The 19481-nt window shown below is 40.3% G+C and overlaps 2 protein-coding genes across 2 annotated transcripts; both read right to left on the bottom strand.

Annotated features, from left to right (window-relative positions):
• Positions 1–82: 82 nt before the first annotated feature.
• Positions 83–2747, bottom strand: LOC148319855 (lactose-binding lectin l-2-like). The gene is made up of 3 exons (XM_088280231.1): positions 2644–2747; positions 269–471; positions 83–196 (listed from the first exon to the last, which is right to left on the bottom strand). The coding sequence occupies exons 1-3, from the start codon at positions 2702–2704 to the stop codon at positions 83–85; spliced, it is 378 nt and encodes a 125-aa protein (XP_088136357.1). The 5' UTR covers positions 2705–2747.
• Positions 2748–8613: 5866 nt separating this feature from the next.
• Positions 8614–17798, bottom strand: paxbp1 (PAX3 and PAX7 binding protein 1). The gene is made up of 18 exons (XM_088279803.1): positions 17362–17798; positions 17113–17223; positions 16690–16884; positions 16292–16513; positions 16110–16210; positions 14853–15076; positions 14385–14574; positions 12766–12889; positions 11490–11592; positions 11301–11416; positions 11013–11212; positions 10788–10935; positions 10459–10580; positions 10290–10366; positions 10145–10211; positions 9587–9733; positions 9334–9488; positions 8614–9178 (listed from the first exon to the last, which is right to left on the bottom strand). Exons 1-18 carry the CDS (start codon positions 17654–17656, stop codon positions 9058–9060), a joined length of 2718 nt encoding a protein of 905 aa, XP_088135929.1. The 5' UTR covers positions 17657–17798; the 3' UTR covers positions 8614–9057.
• Positions 17799–19481: the final 1683 nt, after the last annotated feature.

The following is a 19481-nucleotide window of genomic DNA, read 5'->3' as shown; positions in this document are numbered from 1 at the left end:
GAAGCAAGTACGAATGGCTCTCTTTTCTGATCAAATGTCAGCAAAAGTCCTTTTTCTCCATCATGTGTGGGCTCTCATACATTTACCTTTTGGGGTGATTTGTGGCCCAGTTGATGTGGGTTGCCATCACATTTGTGTTGGACCAAGTCCAGGTCTGGCTTCCATTTTTCAAGTGACACCAGACCTTGATGCATTCCTGCGGAAACCGATGACGGTTGTCAAAAGAGTACCACTCCGGAGTCACCGGCCGCTTGCGCTTCCATCTCACCAGATTGGAGAGTCCCAGCCAGAAGTGGGTCCTCTCGCCCATTGCCTTGCTCACGAATTGTTCCTCGTCCTTTGAGTTGATTGAGACCAGGTCGCCACCCTCCAGGACGCAGTCGTAACGGGCCCCCAGCCAACCGTTGGAGGTGGCCATCTTCTTGTAGCAGCTGGAGCCGTACTCCAGCCACCCATCACCACACGGGTTGGCTGAGGACACATTTGGGGGATTAGTCTCGCCTGACAGATTTGTGCAATTTTGGGGCGCGCTCGTATGTTCTTGTCGTGTTGTGCACCGGAATTGGTGCAATTGTGAGTTTCAAAATAAGAGCGAAAAGCACAAGTGCTATGTTCAGTGACTGACGTTCGATTTGACTTTAACATTTAGATCAGGGATGGTCCAATGTCAATGCAAAAGGAAACTTTGATCAAAAAAATAAACTGATCCCATCTTTCATGGTTGTTTTGATCCAAAATAACTCAAACTAGAGTCAAATTGTTTCTCGCAGTCGGTTGGGTCCTTGTCTCATTTGGTCATTGGTGATTACGTTTGAAAACAAATTTTAAGAATAGAAAAACAACTGGTTATTCAATTTGCATTTTAATATCGAAACAACAAAATTGAAATACTGCATGATATTCTCGTTTGTTGTCTGGAACGAGTCAGAAAAAGTCCAAAAACAGTTTGGTTTTCAATTTTTAATTATAAAACGAAAATGGAATAGAGCACGATCATTTCTGCTCCTGACCAGGAGATGGCGACAGTGTGGCGTGTGGGTGGCGGGGGTCGACCACCTGGGAGATCACATAAATTTTGGTCAAATATATTCCGCTACAAAAATAAACACATTTATTAAAAATAAATCAATCAACAAATAATTTGTGAGTATGTCATATGTGTTTGTTTGTGATAAGATAAGACTCCCTTTATCAGTCCCACAATGGGGAAATTCGAGGTTCAAACCCAGGCCTCCTGGGGAGACTGGGACCGGAACGCGGCGCCTTAGACCACTGGGCCATCCTGTGCAGTTGGTTACCAAATTTCGGTCCACAGACCAGTGATTATTTATTTATGTATATTTATTTTATTCATCTACTTATTCAGTACCAACCACTTTCTCCCAAGTAGAATTAGCATTTGTACAAATAGGCTTGAGCATTCCAGTGCAAATCGCCACCTTCTGGTCAGTAAGAGAAATGCTGTTGGTGAAAATTTCTGGGAATCCAAAAGAAATATACTAACTGTATTTTGATTTGTGTCTTGTGCTATGTTCTATTTTTGTTTTAGAATTAAAAATGGAAAATCAAAGTGTTTAGACTTTTCCGAACTCGTTTACTCGTTCCAGAAACCACAAACTAGAATATCAAACTGTATTTTAATTTTGTTGTTTTGATTTAAATGAAAATCAAATAACCAGTGTTTTTTTCTATTTTTAGTGTCGGTTTTCAAAGGTAATAACCAATGACCAAAAGAAACACAGACCTTGGTCGGTCCACTTTTTGACCAAAGTGGGGTTTTTTTCTTGATTTTTTTTGTACCCAACGGTTTTAAATGTACAGCATCATTCGTTGACTTGGTCATGGGTCCGGACGTGTCTTCTTGAAGTTGGAGACTCATTTCAAATGGTGCCCACAGGGCGGCGCTACAAGACAACAAAATCCACAACAAACGCACGCCGTTGCGCCCACTTTCATCAAACAGGGCAATATGGATTCATGCCTCATATTGCCTTTGTAACCCTTTGAAATCATTACAAGTAATGCCTCTTCTTTTGAAAAATATTACTTGAGACAACTACGAGATTTGCACAAATGGAACGACAGGCTCATTTCTCGATTTTATTCTTTCGAGTAGTTGTAGTAGTTGAGTTGTTGAACGTTAATGAATAATAAAATGAATAATAATACTCATAATGCATTTGATTTATATTGCGCTTTTCTGGACGAGAGAGCGAGCGAGAGCGAGCGAGAGAAGAGAGAGAGAGACGGCGGCTGACTCGCGCAGAGAGGAGAGGAAAGTAATTAGTCCAACGAAACTGGAATGTTGATTATTGTGTTGCGTTTCGATCAGAGAAGACACCCTCGTTCCCAATTTGTTCCAATGTGAACCTATCAGCGCCTTTCGAGTGCACAATGCCTTTTATATACTCGGAGGAAACCCTGCAATATGAATGACAGAGGGAGCCATTAATCAAAGCCTCCATTATTCGTTTGGCATGGGAAAGATAATTGAGTAATTCCTCAAATTTAGAAGATTTAAGGAAATGCATCTTTACATTTGAGCAAGAAACAAATCCATCCACCCAGCTGCGTCCACTCGACCAGAAAGGCAAAAGTGGAGCACGTAAAAGTTTGGAACAAGTGAGTGCGAAATGTGCTTACCCGCCGAAGTGCAGCAAAAGCTGAAGGTGACAAAAAACACCCAGGCGAGCGACGTCCCCATAGTCGGCCGTCCGGCAACCGGTCGGGGAGACCGTCATGCGCCAAGTGTAGACTTGCAAGTGAAACTGCTCCTCGGGCGAGTATTCCCAAGCCACGCCCCCAAGCCAAGCACGTTTCTCATGCCACGCCCCCAAGCCACGTACGTTTCTCAAGCCACGCCCCCAAGCCACGTACGTTCACACGGGCCCTGATTCTCACCCCAGCAACAAGTTGAGGTGAGGACGACGTCACTACAAAGACCCACAAGCGCACGCTTCCATTAGCTACTTGCTTGATAAAAGCTAGAAAAGCTGATTTGCCAACTCCCGAAGTGTTTGAAATGTTTCCTCATGATATTGTGAAGCAAAACTGATTTACATAATAGAAGTCAAATCGAGCACTTTTCTTCCAGAGACATTTGGAACTTGCTAATGTGTGGCAATTAATGTTTCCACCTCCAGCACGTGCAGGTTCTGAGTGTTGTTGTTCCCAAAATCTGACGACGGACTGCATGTTCCGACTTGAGACTCTTTCAAGTCTTTCTCTCTTTGGGCTATTTTGGAACTGCTTTGCGCCACTTTGTTACATCGCGCTATGTGGTAACAAGAACACAATGTCAGCACGGGAACTAAGAGTTTCGCCCAACTCTGCATGTGGAGGAGTACATGCAGGAGAGTTTTCGAGCGACATCGTGAACAGGGGCACTGACAAAGACAAAGACTTGGACAAACTAATCAGAAACCACACACACGCACGCGCACATCCAAAGAAAAACAGTGTTAGTCTGGGAACACACAGTTGCCACAGTGGTTTTGCGAGGTCAAGGGTGGTGTGCGTGTGCGTGTTCGAATTGGTTTGGGTGACTTCAAAATGGTCATTAATTAAAAGAAAAAAGTTAATATCAATACACATGAATACAAAATAAAAGCTAAGCTACGCAGCAAATGAAGTAATCGAAAATGCTTTTCATATAAAAAGAAATAATATCCAATATAACTTGTATTCCAAAAGAGCCCAATCAGAGCGAAAAAGAAAAGAAATACATTGAAAATATTGAAATACATCTGAAAACAAAACTGGAGCATACACAATGGAATAAAACAGTACAAATAAAAACTAAATATATTTTTCTCTTTAATAATAAGCTCCTACTCTGATAAAATTGAATACGATGAAATTAAATTCACAAACATTGAAAAAAATGCCATCAAATACATAAAAAGATGATGTAGACGATATTAAAAGCCTTCAATTCTTAATTTTTGTGTCATAATTTTTTGTTTGCTATAGAGAGATCTTTAACGTCATTATTTTTTAAGTGAACAGAGAGTAACTACATCGGAAAGAAGAGAAATGCTGACATAGGACACCCTTGACGAATCCCTCGGCTGATATTAAATCTCTTGGATGTGCCAAATTTGCGTCTAAAGTTTTAATCGATTTTTGTTTTTAAATTTATCTCCAAATCCAAAGACATTGAAACCCTGAAAAATGAGCCGCTGTTCAATGTAAACAAAAGGCCTTGTAAAAAGGGATCAAACTTTCATCTTCTACTAAGTGTGAGTCTTCTAAAATATCAAGTACCAACCTTATTGTTTGAAATATGTCTGCCAATCACAAATCCACCGTGAGTTCTTTCATTTAGCGTTTCTTTTCATTTTTGAGCTAAACAAATTTGATAGTCGTTATTTAGGCGCGATATTGGCCAACAGCCAAGTAGCTTTCTGTGCTTTTGGAATCAGTGTAATGAATCCTTGAGACAACGATGGAGGGAGTTTTTCATTGTGAATACTCCCTTATGTCCACATAGTGCCAATTCTTTGGAAAACATTTTCATTTTTTCAAAGCATCTTCAACACACTTTGCTGTAAGAGGATCATCACACAGTTCTTGTCCACAATATCACTTTGAGAGATAAAAAAAATCTCCATGTGATCTATTGGACTCTCTGATTGGTATAGATTCCTAGAGAATAATTAGCAGATTTCTGCTCTCTTTTCAGGATCCATTGTGACAAATCCATCTGAGCATCTGATCCTGTGAACATTATTATGCCGTTTCTCCAATTTGAAAAAGTCACTCGAGTATTGCTCTCCCTCTTCAAGTCATTTCCTTCAAGATCGTACAAAAGCTCCTTTTGATTTGTTTACATAGAACTTGTCTAATTTCTATTTTCCTCATCTTGTGATCAATTTCCAGGTACCTGTAATGATAATGAAATCATATCAGAAATAAATTAAAACTCTTCCTTTCTATTTGTTTTCACCATTTCAGCTCCAAATTTTTTCAATAGTTTTCTGAATTCAAATTACATTTTCAGCACATGCCTTTCTCCAACTTTTGCATATTAATTTGAGGACATTTACCAGGGATATATTCAAGACACGAGTTGTTTAATTTCCAATATGAGTTGATTCTCTGAACTGTTTGAAGAGCAGACAAACACAACTCTGAAAAGATGGCACTGTGATCCGTCAAAGGTATTGGCATCATTTCCACATTAGATACATATTCAGATAAAGGATCGGATATGAATAAAAAAAAAATCATCATAATTTTGTGATCGTAATGACCCTGACTTGTTTTTCCAAGTAAATTCTTGTGCTAAAGGGTTGTTATGCCTCCAAATATCAATGCAATCACTTTCAAAAATAAAATCTAACATACAAGTATCCCAGCTAACTTCAGGCAGTAGACGGTGTACACCCTGAACTGGTTGCCAGCCAATCGCAGGGCACACTTTGACAAAACTGCAAACACACTCATACCTAGGGGCAATTAAGAGTGTCCAATCGACCTGCCATGCATGTTTTTGGAATGTGGGAGGAAACCGGAGTACCCGGAAGAAACCCAGCAGGCACGGGGAGAACATAAAAAATCCACCCAGGAAGGCCGAAGCCGGAATTAAACGGAGCGACACGCATTTGTGACTCTTTTTTTTATTATTATTATTTTTTTTAACAAGAACTTCAATATATACAAACAATACAAACTACAAGGATGTATAATCTACTTAACTGGTACAAGAAGATGAGGTAGTAACATAGATGAACAATAAACAACAAAATTACAATAAAAATTACAATAAATAAAGATAAAAAACAACAAAGCTCAAGGTTATATCCTTAATAAAAATTAGTTTTTGGGTACTTTTCTGGTTCGAATAGCTATGGGGTTCATGGAAAAACTTACATCATCAAAATACATAAAAAATAATATTTTAAATAGAACAAAATTTGGTTGTTGATTTGCAAATTTTACACAGTGAATATGAAACGCTTCTCCACTTCTCCAGTCTAACAGGGCAACAACATTTTCAGTGGGTATTCAGTAAAGCTCACTGTCCACCAAATCATGAAAAGAGCACAACATAAAAGCAAAATGTCGATTATATGGCATATGTATCTTTAAAGACAGTGACTGGTCAAAGAACAGAATTTAGAGAGTTATGAATGGTAATGACTTTTTTTAAAGGAATATTTTTTTTAGAATTAGAATTAGAAATCCCTTTATTGTCATTGTACTCAAGTGTGCAACGAGATTAGAGGGCTCCCCTCTCCAGTGCAATACAACAATAATACGGACAAATATATAAATTAGATAAATAAATAAGAGAGTGCAATGGAAATTAGTACTGAATGGGGTATATAAAAACACATCACAATGCTGTTCTGCAAGGTAAGGGTGGTCTCGTGTGTGTGTGTGTGAGAGTATAATATTGCAGGGAACAAATTATTAATAAAGAAAATAATTTAATGTACCTCTGGTGTGATCTCTGCATCTTTTTCATCAGGGAAAATCAGTTTCACTAAATCTGCTCTACTGGCGAGAAGAGGCCAAATTCCTGTCAAATTTTGATATTTTTCCTGCCTTTTATTTCGAAATGCCACATCAGATTTTGATGAAAGTACTTTGGTTGGATACCTGGTGTGACCTAGTGTGTCCCAGCGCTCATCTGGTTTTGGGATAACGTAAATTAAATTTTTAAAATTTTTTCGTAATCATGTGTAATGGTCAAAAGTTGAAATTTCTTCTGCCTTTTATTTTGAAATGCCACATCAGATTTTGATGAAAGTACTTTGGTTGGATACCTGGGGTGGTCTAGTGTGCCTCAGCAGTAGTCTGTTGCGGGATAACGAAAACTCAATTTTTAATGATTTTTCCAAATCGGGTGTAACGGTCAAATTGTTATATTTCTTTGACCTTTTATTTTGAAATGCCACATCAGATTTTGATGAAAGTACCTTGATTGGATACCTGGGGAGGCCTAGTGTGCCCCAGCACTGGTCTGGTGGCGCGATAACGAAAACTTAATTTTTAATGATTTTTCGAAATCGGGTGTTTTCGTAAAAATTGGATATTTCTTTGGCATTTCATTTTGAAATGCCACATTAGATTGTGATTAAAGTACCTTGGTTGGATACCTGGGGTGGCCCAGTGTGTCCCAGCATCGGTGTGGTTGCGGGAACGAAAACGTAATTTTAATTGATTTTTTTAAATCATGTGTAATGGTCAAATATTGATATTGATTTGGCCTTATATTTTGAAATGCCACATCAGATTTTGATGAAAGTACCTTGGTTTGATACCCGAGGTTGTCTGGTGTGCCCCAGCACTGGTCTGCTTGCTGGATAACGAAAACTTAATTTTTAATTATTTTTTTGGTGCACAGTTAACATTGATTTCTCTTTCTATCTCAATTCAGAACATTTCTCGGTGCAATTCTGAGACCGTTTGCAGTCCCCCTGTGTGAACAGAGAAGTTTAATAACATTATTTTAAATCCAAACCACTGACGTGCATACTTGAGTTTCACAGTTTTTATTTTGAAGGTGGCCAACAGCAAGCGCTTTCGGCCGTTACCGTAATGCACCATGAAGCACAGTATTAAAAATAGCAGTGGCGGCTGACTTGACTTCGTCTTTGCGAGTGGAGGCTGGCCTGACTGCAATGGAAAAGTTTACTTGTTCAAGCATAAACAGTAACTGCACTGTCACTACTCGTCATTGGTATTTGGTACTTGTAAATAATTTTCAGAGCAGTTGAGTAGTCATGGGATTAACTCCCTAAACCTGGACTGGGCAAACTTTTTGATTAGCGGGCCACAATGGGTTCTAAAATTTGACTCAGGAGAAGATGGATGGAGTGTTTTGGTAACCTCACATCATCAGAGAAAAAAAATACATTTAATTTTCAATGAAAGTGAACAAAAGCATCACAACAATATATATGTCTTTGAAAAACCACAGTATTTGGAAAAGAAAAGATTAACAAGGTTTAATTCATTTAGTTTTTTTAAATTCGGCGGGCCGGATTAAAACGTTTAATGGGCCGCATGTGGTCCCCGGGCCGTAATTTGCCCATGGCTGCCCTAAAAAATTGACTCCAACTCTATTGTGGCACTACTGTAGATATTATTATTGTCACCACTTGGATCATTGTAGCCTAAACCCTGCACATGAACAGCTGTTGTTGATCGATATTTCCAAGCACTGTCACTTTAAAGCACCCGAAGGACCTTCTGTATAATTCCACACACAAAATTGCATTACTGGAGGCTTAATAAACGATGCAACTATTATCTGCAAAACTGTTGTAGTCCTGTTAAGTATTGCACCGCTGATCACACTTTAACTCGGCTCTTATGCCTGTCCAAACTGTTGCACAGCTGTCATTAGGATGGTATTAATCCACAATGGTACCTCTACATTTCAGAAAGTTTTATTATACTTGTGCCATGTTTTTGTTTCTCGTAGTTGCCTGTTACTGCAATACTAGTGTAGTTCATACTGACAGAGACAAATTCCTTCTGTTTTACATACTAGGGCAACAACGTTTATTCTGCTTCTAACTGACTATTGTGACAGGTAATTTGGGCTTTAAAATTTCAAATCGGTCAATTTGAGAATACTAGAAACCAACCAACATACACTGTACTTCCAAATGTAAACTTTATTCACAAGCAAACATGATAAAACAAACGGAGACGACTGTGAGGAGGCGGCATTATTCTTTGTGTGGTGCAGCAAGAAGTCACTTTTAGCACATATAGGACGAAATGTGAGAGGAGTATCAAGGTAATTTTGACATAACTCAGTATGCACTACATTTTTTGAAAGTCTGTTTTATCCACTAACTTTAAGACCAATATATTTTGATTGATAATTCATGTATAATGTTGGCATGTAGACTAGCCAGTTTCTCTTAGACTGGCTCATTACAACACAAGTGCATGAAGACAGGAACTTTTTCTATACATTATTCACAATATTTACACAAGTGTTTTATTTAGTTTGCACATTTTAGCTCAGAGTCCATTTTAGTGAGGAGTCCAACAACAATGGAGGACAACTTGTAGGTGCTGCGATGCCTCGCACTATGACTTGGTTTCTACTAGAGACTTTATGTCTTTAATGCCTTGTTCAGCTGCCACGGCAATGATGTGGTCCACGGCCTTCATGTACACCAACATCTTCACAATCTCTTTCACTTGATCCCTGTGGACACAAAAGACAGCGTCAACATCACACAGCGATGCAATAAATCCCGAAGCTTTATCCAGGAACACTGGCAAGACAATCCTTATAGCAGGCTTAATAGCAAGGTTTGACTTTCAAACAAAAGATGTAAAGACAGGAAGACACGGCCTTACTTTGTCATGCGTCGTTCTGTATCGGAAGCGCCCAAGCTGCTGCGGTTTAACGAGTTGGCCAAATGGACGAGGTAGCGGCATAGCGGCTCCAACTGAGGCAGTGTCTTCTGGCCCTTCAGCCCATTGAACCATTGCATCGGCAAACAGTCCACCACCTGAGAAAGAAAATGCACATGAAAGAGTGAGAAGTGAACACTTGACCTCAAGACCTGATGAATCCCCCCCACCCCCAAACAATAGAGCAAGACACTACCTTCTGGGACCTGTGAACATTGTCCTCGCTGGCGTCGGTGGTCTGCAGGGCGGAGAGGATGTACCTATTCAGAGTGCTGTCTAAAGCCAGGTCCTTCAGACAGGAAGTGGAGATGATCCCTTCCCATTGCAAGATGTTCCCCAACAGCTAATCAGAGGACAAATAGACTACTGTCATGTGGAGACTCAAGCAGGATTATCGCACGTTCCAAAGTACAGTAAACTTTTATTCACGATAGATAGGGACTCAGACGCATCTTGTGAAATTATCCTAAAAAACAAATGACCCTAAGAGGAATACACATGCATGTGCTGAAGACTCTCCATAAAATCTGCCAGTAAGCAAGGCTACAATTTATAATACAATAACTCCTTGGTCACAATTACTACTTTCCTATTAAACAAGACTTGGGGGCGACTAGTGGCATTTTAGGACATGACAGAGAGAGTACATTTGCGAGTAGCTCAAGATAGGTGCTGCAGAGAAAAAAAAAACATGAAGAGATGAATTTGTGAATGGGGAACCAGTAATACAGTAGGTGAGGAATTTTCTACAAACCTTCACACAACTCCAGAACTGCCTCTGGTAGAATAAATAGGGACCGCCATTCTTGTTTTCCAGCAAACTGAACAAGAGCAAAATCACAACAGTGCAATATACAGAATAATATTTTCTTAACTATTCAGTCAAAGGTGCAGCATACTTTTTGGGGTAGAGAGGTTGGAAAACATCTTCATCCAGTGTTCTCCGGACCCGCAAGACGACTATCCTCAACAACTCCTGATGGACATAAAAAACACGGAATACATTTACAGCGCTTGTGTTAAGATGAAAGCTATCCTCATGAAGGTGGTGCTGCGAGAAGGCCTTACCCGTGTGTACTGGTTGTCCCCATGCAGCACGGTTGGGTAACCTTTCATCAACCTGCGAATGAAACCCACCAGCCGTGATGTCTGACTGTTGGACAGCGGGTCCCACACTTGTTCTGACAACACTGCGCAAAGATAAAAACACACTTGTTGTGAGTTTGCTTGGGCTATGTTTAACAATCACAGTGGAGACCTACAAGGTCAACAGTGTTCTAGTGCAGGGCAATTTAGGTATGGTTGGAAACTCCACTTTTAAGGGTTATTTATCCACTAAATTCGTGTTTGTTTTCCAAATTTTCGGACCTTGATATTTGCTAAGGCTGTTTCGCTACCTGTCAGTTTGCTGAGGACAACCTTCTCCACGATAGCCGGGAGCAGGCCGAGGTCGCTGTCTCCTTTCTGCAGTGTGCTGTTTTCCTCAAAGCCGTAAAACAGCAGCGTCTCAAACCAGAGCATGTACTCAAAGTTGGCACACTGCCCCTGGAGATGAGCATAAGAATGTTTTTGAGATTTTGCTCATCACAAGTTTAAAACCAAAGTAAAAAAACAGGGCTCACTTCAAGAGGGTTCCACGTGATGAGCTGCAGTCTAACGAGAGGACTAAAAAGTTTGGGCAGGCAGAGGCCGATGTATGCGTCTTTGTAGCAATCGGCGTAGTCCCTCCTCCACGCTTCAAATTGGGATTTGATGTAGTCCATGGAATGAAAGTCTTCCACTACATCCTCAAAAACTTTCTTACACTCTCTGGTGATGCGATCTGGAAGGGGAGTGAGAAAGCCTATCTGTGTCAGTTGGCCATCGATGGCTGACAATTTGTCTCGTCTTTTCAATGCGATTTTTAATACCATGCTCCATGGTGAAGCCGGTGATGTCCGTGGAGGTCTCCTCATCATCAGACGACAAACCTTCTTTGTGCTCCGCCCATTTTCCGTTCTGCTCTCGCGCTTGACGCCGCCGAGCTCTGCCAAAATCAAGATTGACATTAGATAGTGTGCTCAGGCAACACCTTTTCTTTTCTCCTCTTTTTGTCTTACCGTCGGGCCTCTCTTTCTGCTAACCTCCTCTGGCGACTGCTCTCTTGGTGCAATGTGCGGTCGCGACCGAACGAGTCCAGACTAGGAGCCATGATGGCTTTATCTGCAAGAGATAGGAATGATGTGAGGGCCCATCGAGCTATGACATCACCCTACAGCCTGCTCAACATTTGATATTGACTTTAATCCTCAGCTATTATGCATTTCCAGGACAATGTCAACACTTTTTTTAATCCAAGTTTGTACTCGGGATGGGCATTTGACCATGAGGAAATATGCCAAGAACAGAAACTTGAGCACTGAGAAAAATAATGCTCTTGTGTGTGCATATCATTTTGATACAAAACATTACAGGGGTCCTCGGTTTAGTGGTAAAGTCAAAACTGCTGTAAACAGAGGAACCCCTGTACTCCATTCCACCAACTGACAGAATCTTTAACGCTCATGTAATTGCATCCCTCAGTTGTATCAATTCGTGTTCACTTACCTGTCAGAAACATACTTGTAAGCTCATAGAAGTCACATGATAAGTTTGGTCACCATTAAAGTGACTTAAATGGTATCCCGCTGACAGAGAGACTTGGCAAAACTCAACGATGCATGTAAACATGCTCACTCATACATACAAGCTCAATCACACTTTTTTTTAACAAGCTCAGTTTATAGTTTTGTTTTTTTTTAATCAGGAAACTAAAATTAGTTATCATTAGCTTTTTTTTAATCCATTTATTTTGGAGAAATTTGGAAATAAGTGACAACTTGAAAAATGGCAACTTTCAATGAGTAATTTGGCCACGCCCTCCTCCGCTCGCTCCACGTTAAGTGTTTGAAGGGACCGTTTACAAACTCTCCATTGGAAATTGACTTTCATTGTTTATAACAGACAAAACGGTGATCAATTGGCATCAAAATTTACGTGGACATCTCGATCTTTGACTACTTCAATATATAAAAAGGATTAATCTCCCCGTGGCTGATTTATACGACAATACGGAATGTGGAAGTGATCAGAGGTACATAGAGGTATGCTGGGAGGAGGGCACACTGCTTTTTTGCTGATCACGGTGAAGACCAGTCAGGATACTGCCAGAGACTTTGTTAGTGATGTCATTTTTACATGCAAACCCATTATATAAGTGCCAATGTTAACTCATCCAAGTGTGCCTTTACGGGAGTAAGGGGGCGGGTATAAAATCCCAACCATACAGACACCCCACTCGCACAGAACTAACGAGGCCGTTCGAATGAATCATAAAAACCTTCAAGATGGACTGACTTGAAAGGCTTGCAAACTCCGCCGATTCATCTTTTATATCATCCTGTCTTCTCTGGACGAGTCGCGAGGCCCGTTGCCTTAGTAACTGGTGCATGGCAGCCTCCAACTCCTCGATAACAGGCACCTGAAACATACGACGCCTTCTGTGACCTCTGAACCACACAAAAGCAGGGCATCCGGGTCACAAGATTGCCTTGCTGCTGTGAGGGAGATGAGGATTGTGACGTATAACAAAACAACGTGGAGCTGGAATGTTATAACTGCAGAGTCAAAGCAAAGAACTTCCCAGCGCCTGAAGCCATAAATTACAGCAAAAGAACTGACGTGCTTTTACCCAACACACAATACTTTGCTATAATTTAAGGGATCCACTTAAAGACAATGTTGCTTCTTATCACTATTTTTAGAGCGATCACCTAGAATTAAAACAAACATTCATGAGTTTAGAAGATGCAGGTTACTCCATGTAGTTGGTGCTGCAAAACCAAAACTTTTCCAATTAAACAATTCGGCATGTACAATGACGTAATGAATGATGCATTGTGTAGCACTAGTCTCAAAAGTATTCTCGTAGTGTACACTCGCCCATGAAAACTATCCATTCCAATTATATTGACTCTCTCTCCTCTGATAATGTCTTCGCTCAACATATGCAACAAACAGGAATAAGACTGCTCCGCCTTCACACTAAACACAAATATGAGGGGATCGCATGTATTTGAAGTAGAAAAGAATAGATTATTTAGTTAGTTTTGCAGTTAGCACACTTGTGTTTCTTGTTAAAGTGCTCTATGAGCAAAGCGTAAAACCAATACGAGGGGCCCCCCGGTTTCTGACAGTTCTGTTTCTATGGCAGTGCCGTAAACTGAATTTTGTTTTAACTTGCCATAGTCCATCACAAACAACAGGAACGCTGTCACAATTCACATGCATGAAAAACGCTTCATATAAATCAATTAAATGAAAAACAATAAGTAACGGTGCCACTAGATTGCCTTTTGTTTGACGTGATGACGAGATTTAGCCACTGTTCAGTTACCTTGAAATGTAATATGGAGGACACTATGTATACCCTTTTCCCCTGCCTAAAGGGATTATCTTCCGCCCTTTTCCCCATTATACTATTTTGTATAAATGGCAAAAGTAACAAAACAATTTCCACCTTCTGGTGCATCAGAGCTGTGTGACTGTGTGTAAGGAAAGGCAGGACAGATGTGAAGTTTTGCACTCATTTTTCCTGCCCTGTTGTGTTGAAACAAATGTCACTGTACGTCATGCATTTCAACAGACACTGACATCACCAAGCATCCAAGTATATGTACAAAGTGCACACAAATATGTCGATATCCCACGTTTGCGTGGTAAGGCGGACAAATGCCGGTTCCTCTGTAAAATATATGATGCCCCAATTTTGAGGGGACTTCATGTAGAAGAGGTTCATGTTAGTGCCCTCAAAATACTAACAACACAGGCCATGTATTTCCTAAATTATTTGCAGTCAGTTCTAGATAACATCAGTAATAAAATATTTTTTATGTCACTTCATCCTTCAGAATCATAATGTGGTCTGGTTACAACGACACAAAACATCTAAATAGAGAGCAGATAATCTCCCTTACCTTTTCACTGAAACACTCAAGCAAGTCTCCAACATACCCTCGCATCTCTTGCAAGAATTGATATTGATCTGCATTGTCATTGGACGAGCTGTCCAGGTGCATTATGGCGCTCTCTGAGGCAGCAAGGTCTTCTTGGATCTGCGTGTAGCGATGGGCGTTGGCGTTGTGTCCTGTACGCATATGACCGAGCCTGCGGACAGAGAACAAGCAGGGGGAGGGGAAAATAAAAACAAAAAAATAAACAAACAAAAAAAAATGAGGTATGAAGTAGGTCAAGTGGACAATTGCTTTACAGTATAGATTTAGATGCAACAGAGGGCTTAAATGCAGTTGTACAAATTTTAAGTCCGCTCTGTCAAAGCAGAGTATGTGGTTAACTCTGTATGTAGCTTTACAGGGTCTCCGAGACCACAGCAAAGAGAGAAGGCCATGGCCGACATGACAAGGCTGGTTGTGCACATGACCTACCTATCCTGCAGGCGTTTCTTTACCAGATCAATGGACACTGGGGCTAAGTCGCTAACAGAGAGTCCGAAGTGAGCCAAAGCACCGTCTGTAGGGCCTGGGGGCTTGCTGGCCTGCGGGGGTACCACGCTGTAGGTGAATGGCATGCTGTAGCTAGTGCCGTAAGGTTGAGTATCGTAGCTGTTCTGATAGTAAGCCGTGGTGTCCTCTGGCTGGCTGCTTTGAACCTGAGAGAGACAAGAATATGTCGTCACTTGGGAATGATGCCAGTGTCAACATGACTTGAGATGATAACTGGTTAAATCAAGTGTTAGGCAGTTAACAGCCACACTCTCATTGGCTGACTCCACATCAATGATTTTTTTTTTTTAAATAAAAAAAAAAAAAAGATTTGACCTCGACAATGCAGTAAACACACACACATTAAGATTCAGTCCGGAATATGTCAAAAAATCAGCAAAAAAATAATAATTCGGGACGTCTTGACATTTTGTCACTTGATTTGCCGATAGCTATACAATGCAATGAAGAAAAAGAAGACTACATCCAAATTGTCTCAATTATGGACAGTTTTTTTTTAATAAGCCACGACCATACCTTTTTTATATCGTAGTTCAAATCAAGTAAAGAATTAAAACGTTACTGAATGAAAAATCACGTAATCGGGCACAATCTCCTGTGAATGGGATTAGGACTACCCTATAATTGTTTTCCTCAGTAAAAGCAAATGTTTTATTTTCATATAACACAAAGATAATCAGTCTGCTATAAGATTTATTGTTGAGAAGCTGGTATTTTGAGCATGTGTTCAATTTTTAATGATAAAAAAAGATAAATGGTAAACCATTGTTATCTTATTAAAGAATTAATAATTTGATAATAAATTGTCCATCAACCACAGCAACTTTAAGACATGAAGTTAATATATGTCTGGTTGTGAAACGTGAAATATAAACAGTTGAACTGGGAACTGATTGTTTCCTGTTGGAAATCGGTTTTAAAACCAAATAAATAAATTGATTTGACCAGCATCTTTGAACTTTTCCACTTCATTAGTTTATGTCAGTGGTCTTGTAATACATGATGATTTCTGTCAGACCATGTCCCATTAGAAGAACAACAACCCCAAATTTGGAATTCTTGAGCTGAAAAACTGGCTATCACACAAAATTTGATCAATACATTGTATTTCTGACAGTGCCACCAATGCTAATTGAATCGCACCACTTTTTTGGAGAAGGGTGATATATGGCTACTTACCTGTGGTATGCTGATCCCTTTCCTGATCTGCTCCTGCTCCCACCGGCTCACCTCTTCATCCTGACCCGTATCTAGCGCCTCGTCGTCGCTGCCTTCGATACCTTTTGTTTGCACAAAGCCAATGGTCATGCCGCGACGGCAGCAAAAGGCAGATGCGGAACATGTCTAGTGAGGTAACGTACCTATTTCTTCTGCGATCTTTTGCCTCTGGGTTTTGCTCCGTACACCGCTGAAGCGTATCCTCTTCTCTTCCTCGTCTTCATCGTCGCTCCCGTCTTGGTCTTCTTGTGCCATACGTTTCTTGGGGGCTTCTGTCTCGACAAGCGGGGCATCTCCCCCAAGCTCTCTGGCCAACTGTCGCCGCTTTCTGGCAGCATGGATGAATGCTGCATCAGGGATCTCCCCTAGACAAAAAAATAGGTACCAACATTGAAATATAGCATTAAACGGCAACAATACCAGAGTAGGGGCTGCTAAACATTTCAAGTAATTTTTGAATTATTTTATTATATGAGAATACCACCGCTATAGAAGCTTAAACAAAAGCGAAGTTACGGCTAAACATGGTGCAAAGTGGTACCAGGTCTCAGAGTGTTGAGGGAGGAGAGTGTGTTGAATGTTGCTCCAGTGTTGCTGTTCTTCTGGACTTGACTGCCTTTAACCTCTTCCCTCTGCTCGTCAGCACTATCAACCTCCATTTCATCCTCGCCATGCTCACTGCTCACTTTGCTGACCACTTCTTCTTTAATGACAATGAGAGGTTGAGGAACAACTTCTATGGATCAGACAGAAAGAAGAGTCAAAAGGACAAGGAACTGAGAGGGAGATGTGCACTGCTAACTACTATAGGTTCCCATGTCGCATCTTTTTAAGCTTTTGTATGACTAACGAGTGCTTGGCATCCAGTGAATGAGTAGTCATCTTGTTAAATTTCCGTTTATTTCCCAGTGAATGATTAAAGGCAGTAAACGGTGTAGATCATTTAACGCTGGACATCCCTCACCTGTTTTGACGACACCACACTTCTCCAAGTCCTCCTTGTATTCTTTCTTCAACTGCTTGACTATTTTCTTGCTGTGGTTGGACTTCTTCACTCTGAAGACCTCTGGTCCTTCTGATCATAGCCAAGTCACGAGACCGAGGAAAGACAGTTGCAGACGGTGTATGCATTATGAATTGGTCAGTTGACGAAAAGTGAAAATGGCGGCACAGCAAGCTCAATTCGCTAGTCAAAATGTACGGCGGTGTGTACCTTCTTCTTCGTCATCGTCGAAACTCAGCAAACTGGCTTTCGTGGGTCCGAGCACCGGGGCGCCGTCTTTCACCTTCTTGTCCCTTCGGACGCTTTTAAAACTGGTCCCGAAGCCGTTGTTTCGGGGGCTAACGCTAACGTCGTTGATGCTGCTGGACGTCTCCAAGAACGGGACTTCCTCCAAAACAGGCCCGAATAACGTCGGCGCCAGCATCGGCTGCACATTCTCCTCCCGTTCTTCCTCGTCGGACTCATTTCTCCGTCGGAAATTTGCGCGTTTGATCCTTTTGAACATTTTCGTTGTCAGCGGTGACCACGCATGCTTAACGTAACGATACGATAAAATCAATCACGGGTGAGTTGACATGTATTCAACCAGCGAGCCATTTTCTGCCGTAGAGCACTCCTTCTTCTCCCTCGAAATGTAACTCTCTGAATGTCTGTAGTGTCTACTACTCCCCCTACTGTTCAAAATTAGTAAGTAGATAAACTACAAAAGCACCTTGTGGGTTAATAATGGTTGTCATAATCTAAAACATGAATTAAAGAAAATTTTCCAATTTATTTGACAACATTCATAAAATTAAAAATCGAATAATCACAACACCTTGAATGTAGTACATAAGAACATCTGTCAGCAATTAATATAAAATATTATTTCGATCAATTTAATATTCAAATAATCATGGTGAAAAGTGGCACTCATGTCATTCGACTTCATCTTTACTGCATCCCATTTTGACGAAACTGACAGCAGTGCTTCTGCTTCTGGCAATACCATCTTGATCTTTTTCTTGCCGGTTGCACATTTGCTGTCACTGTGAAAAATGTTGAAATCGTTGGTAGTTTCGATAAAAACAACAGTTTTTTTTCTTTTTGTTCTCCGATTTTCTCCCCTCCACTACGATAACTCTTCTTCATATCAAGTCTCGACATGCACAGAACTGAATAGTCCATTGCTTGAAAAGGGATATGTGTACTCAAAACAATCATATTTTTTAATCACTTGAGAAAAGACAAACAATTATTGTTTTAAGGCGAAATTGAATTTTCCACAGTAATTTTTAATGACATTTCTTCAGTTTGTGCAGTTGGCGTTTGTTGCAATGCACAATGGTAAGCCTCTCAGAAACAGTCTGCAAAGAATGAACAACACAAACACTATTAGGCCTGATTGCTATCTGCTACGTTTGCGTGTTATACATGTTCCTGCCAGTGAAAAGGCTGTGAGGCCCATGTCCATCCTGATCAGACAATATGCATTCTGCACGCCTGACAATGTAAACTTGCGTCTATAAATGGTAGACATGCAGTCAGCGGGGATCATTACGGAGCCATTACTCAAAGTATTGCGTCGACGCCGTGGCAAGGATGATAACTGCCGAAATTAAAGTGTCACCACGGAGGAAGCTGGTGTGATTTGTTGTGATTAATTAAAATCAAGATGACCCTTCGCCTTTAAAACAATAATTCGATAAAAAAAATAACTCCGGGTAATGTCTTCTAATTAATGACACTATTTGAATTTTTAAGTCCCTTTCCTTTTCTTCCTTTTATCATAACATGTTCATCATTAATGATTATATTTGGAAGATGTAAGCTTATATCTGTCACTGGTGAATAAATGGTGGAGTTTAATTTAAGGTAGGATAACCTATGGCACACAATTATGGTATGACCGCCATGCAGTTTAAAAATTAATAACCTCACAGAGGAAACATTAGAAAGAAACAAAATATACATGCAAACCTCCAATGGAACTGCAGTTTATTTCAATACCGGTAATATACTTAAACGTATCACGTGACTTCTATGAGCTAACACGTATTGCAGAGAGGTAAGTGAACAGGAATTGATACAACTGAGGGATACAATTAAATGATAGTTAAATATTCTGTCAATTGGTGGAATGGAGCACAGTGATCACCTACTCCTCAAAATAAAAAAAAAACCTGAATATTTTTTTTAAATTATAGTGCATTAGAATGTAGGCATAGAATATCATTTAAACATCTTACAATAATATTTTATTTTTTGAATTGTATTCTTTTTTTTTCCTTTTTCGACCATTACAGAATCTCATATGACATTACACTCCAGAGCCACTTGAGGGCACTGTT

This window comes from Idiotropiscis lumnitzeri, chromosome 17, assembly GCF_059441095.1.
Source record: "Idiotropiscis lumnitzeri isolate Australia: NSW breed Sydney's pygmy pipehorse chromosome 17, RoL_Ilum_1.0, whole genome shotgun sequence".
Lineage (NCBI taxonomy): Eukaryota > Metazoa > Chordata > Actinopteri > Syngnathiformes > Syngnathidae > Idiotropiscis > Idiotropiscis lumnitzeri.
The sequence above is the reverse complement of the archived record's forward strand: the minus strand, read 5'-3'. Positions and strand labels throughout refer to the sequence as shown.

Excerpts from the sequence above, each read along its gene's own strand:
- LOC148319855 (XM_088280231.1), bottom strand. The coding sequence starts at position 2,704 with ATGGGGACGTCGCTCGCCTGGGTGTTTTTTGTCACCTTCAGCTTTTGC. Across the intron at positions 472-2,643 it reads CTTTTGCTGCACTTCGGCGG|CCAACCCGTGTGGTGATGGG; the intron begins GTAAGCACATTT and ends ATGTGTCCTCAG. Across the intron at positions 197-268 it reads GGCTGGGACTCTCCAATCTG|GAATGCATCAAGGTCTGGTG; the intron begins GTGAGATGGAAG and ends CGGTTTCCGCAG.
- paxbp1 (XM_088279803.1), bottom strand. The coding sequence starts at position 17,656 with ATGTTCAAAAGGATCAAACGCGCAAATTTCCGACGGAGAAATGAGTCC. Across the intron at positions 17,224-17,361 it reads CGACGATGACGAAGAAGAAG|AAGGACCAGAGGTCTTCAGA; the intron begins GTACACACCGCC and ends GGCTATGATCAG. Across the intron at positions 14,575-14,852 it reads AAGAAACGCCTGCAGGATAG|GCTCGGTCATATGCGTACAG; the intron begins GTAGGTCATGTG and ends CTCTGTCCGCAG.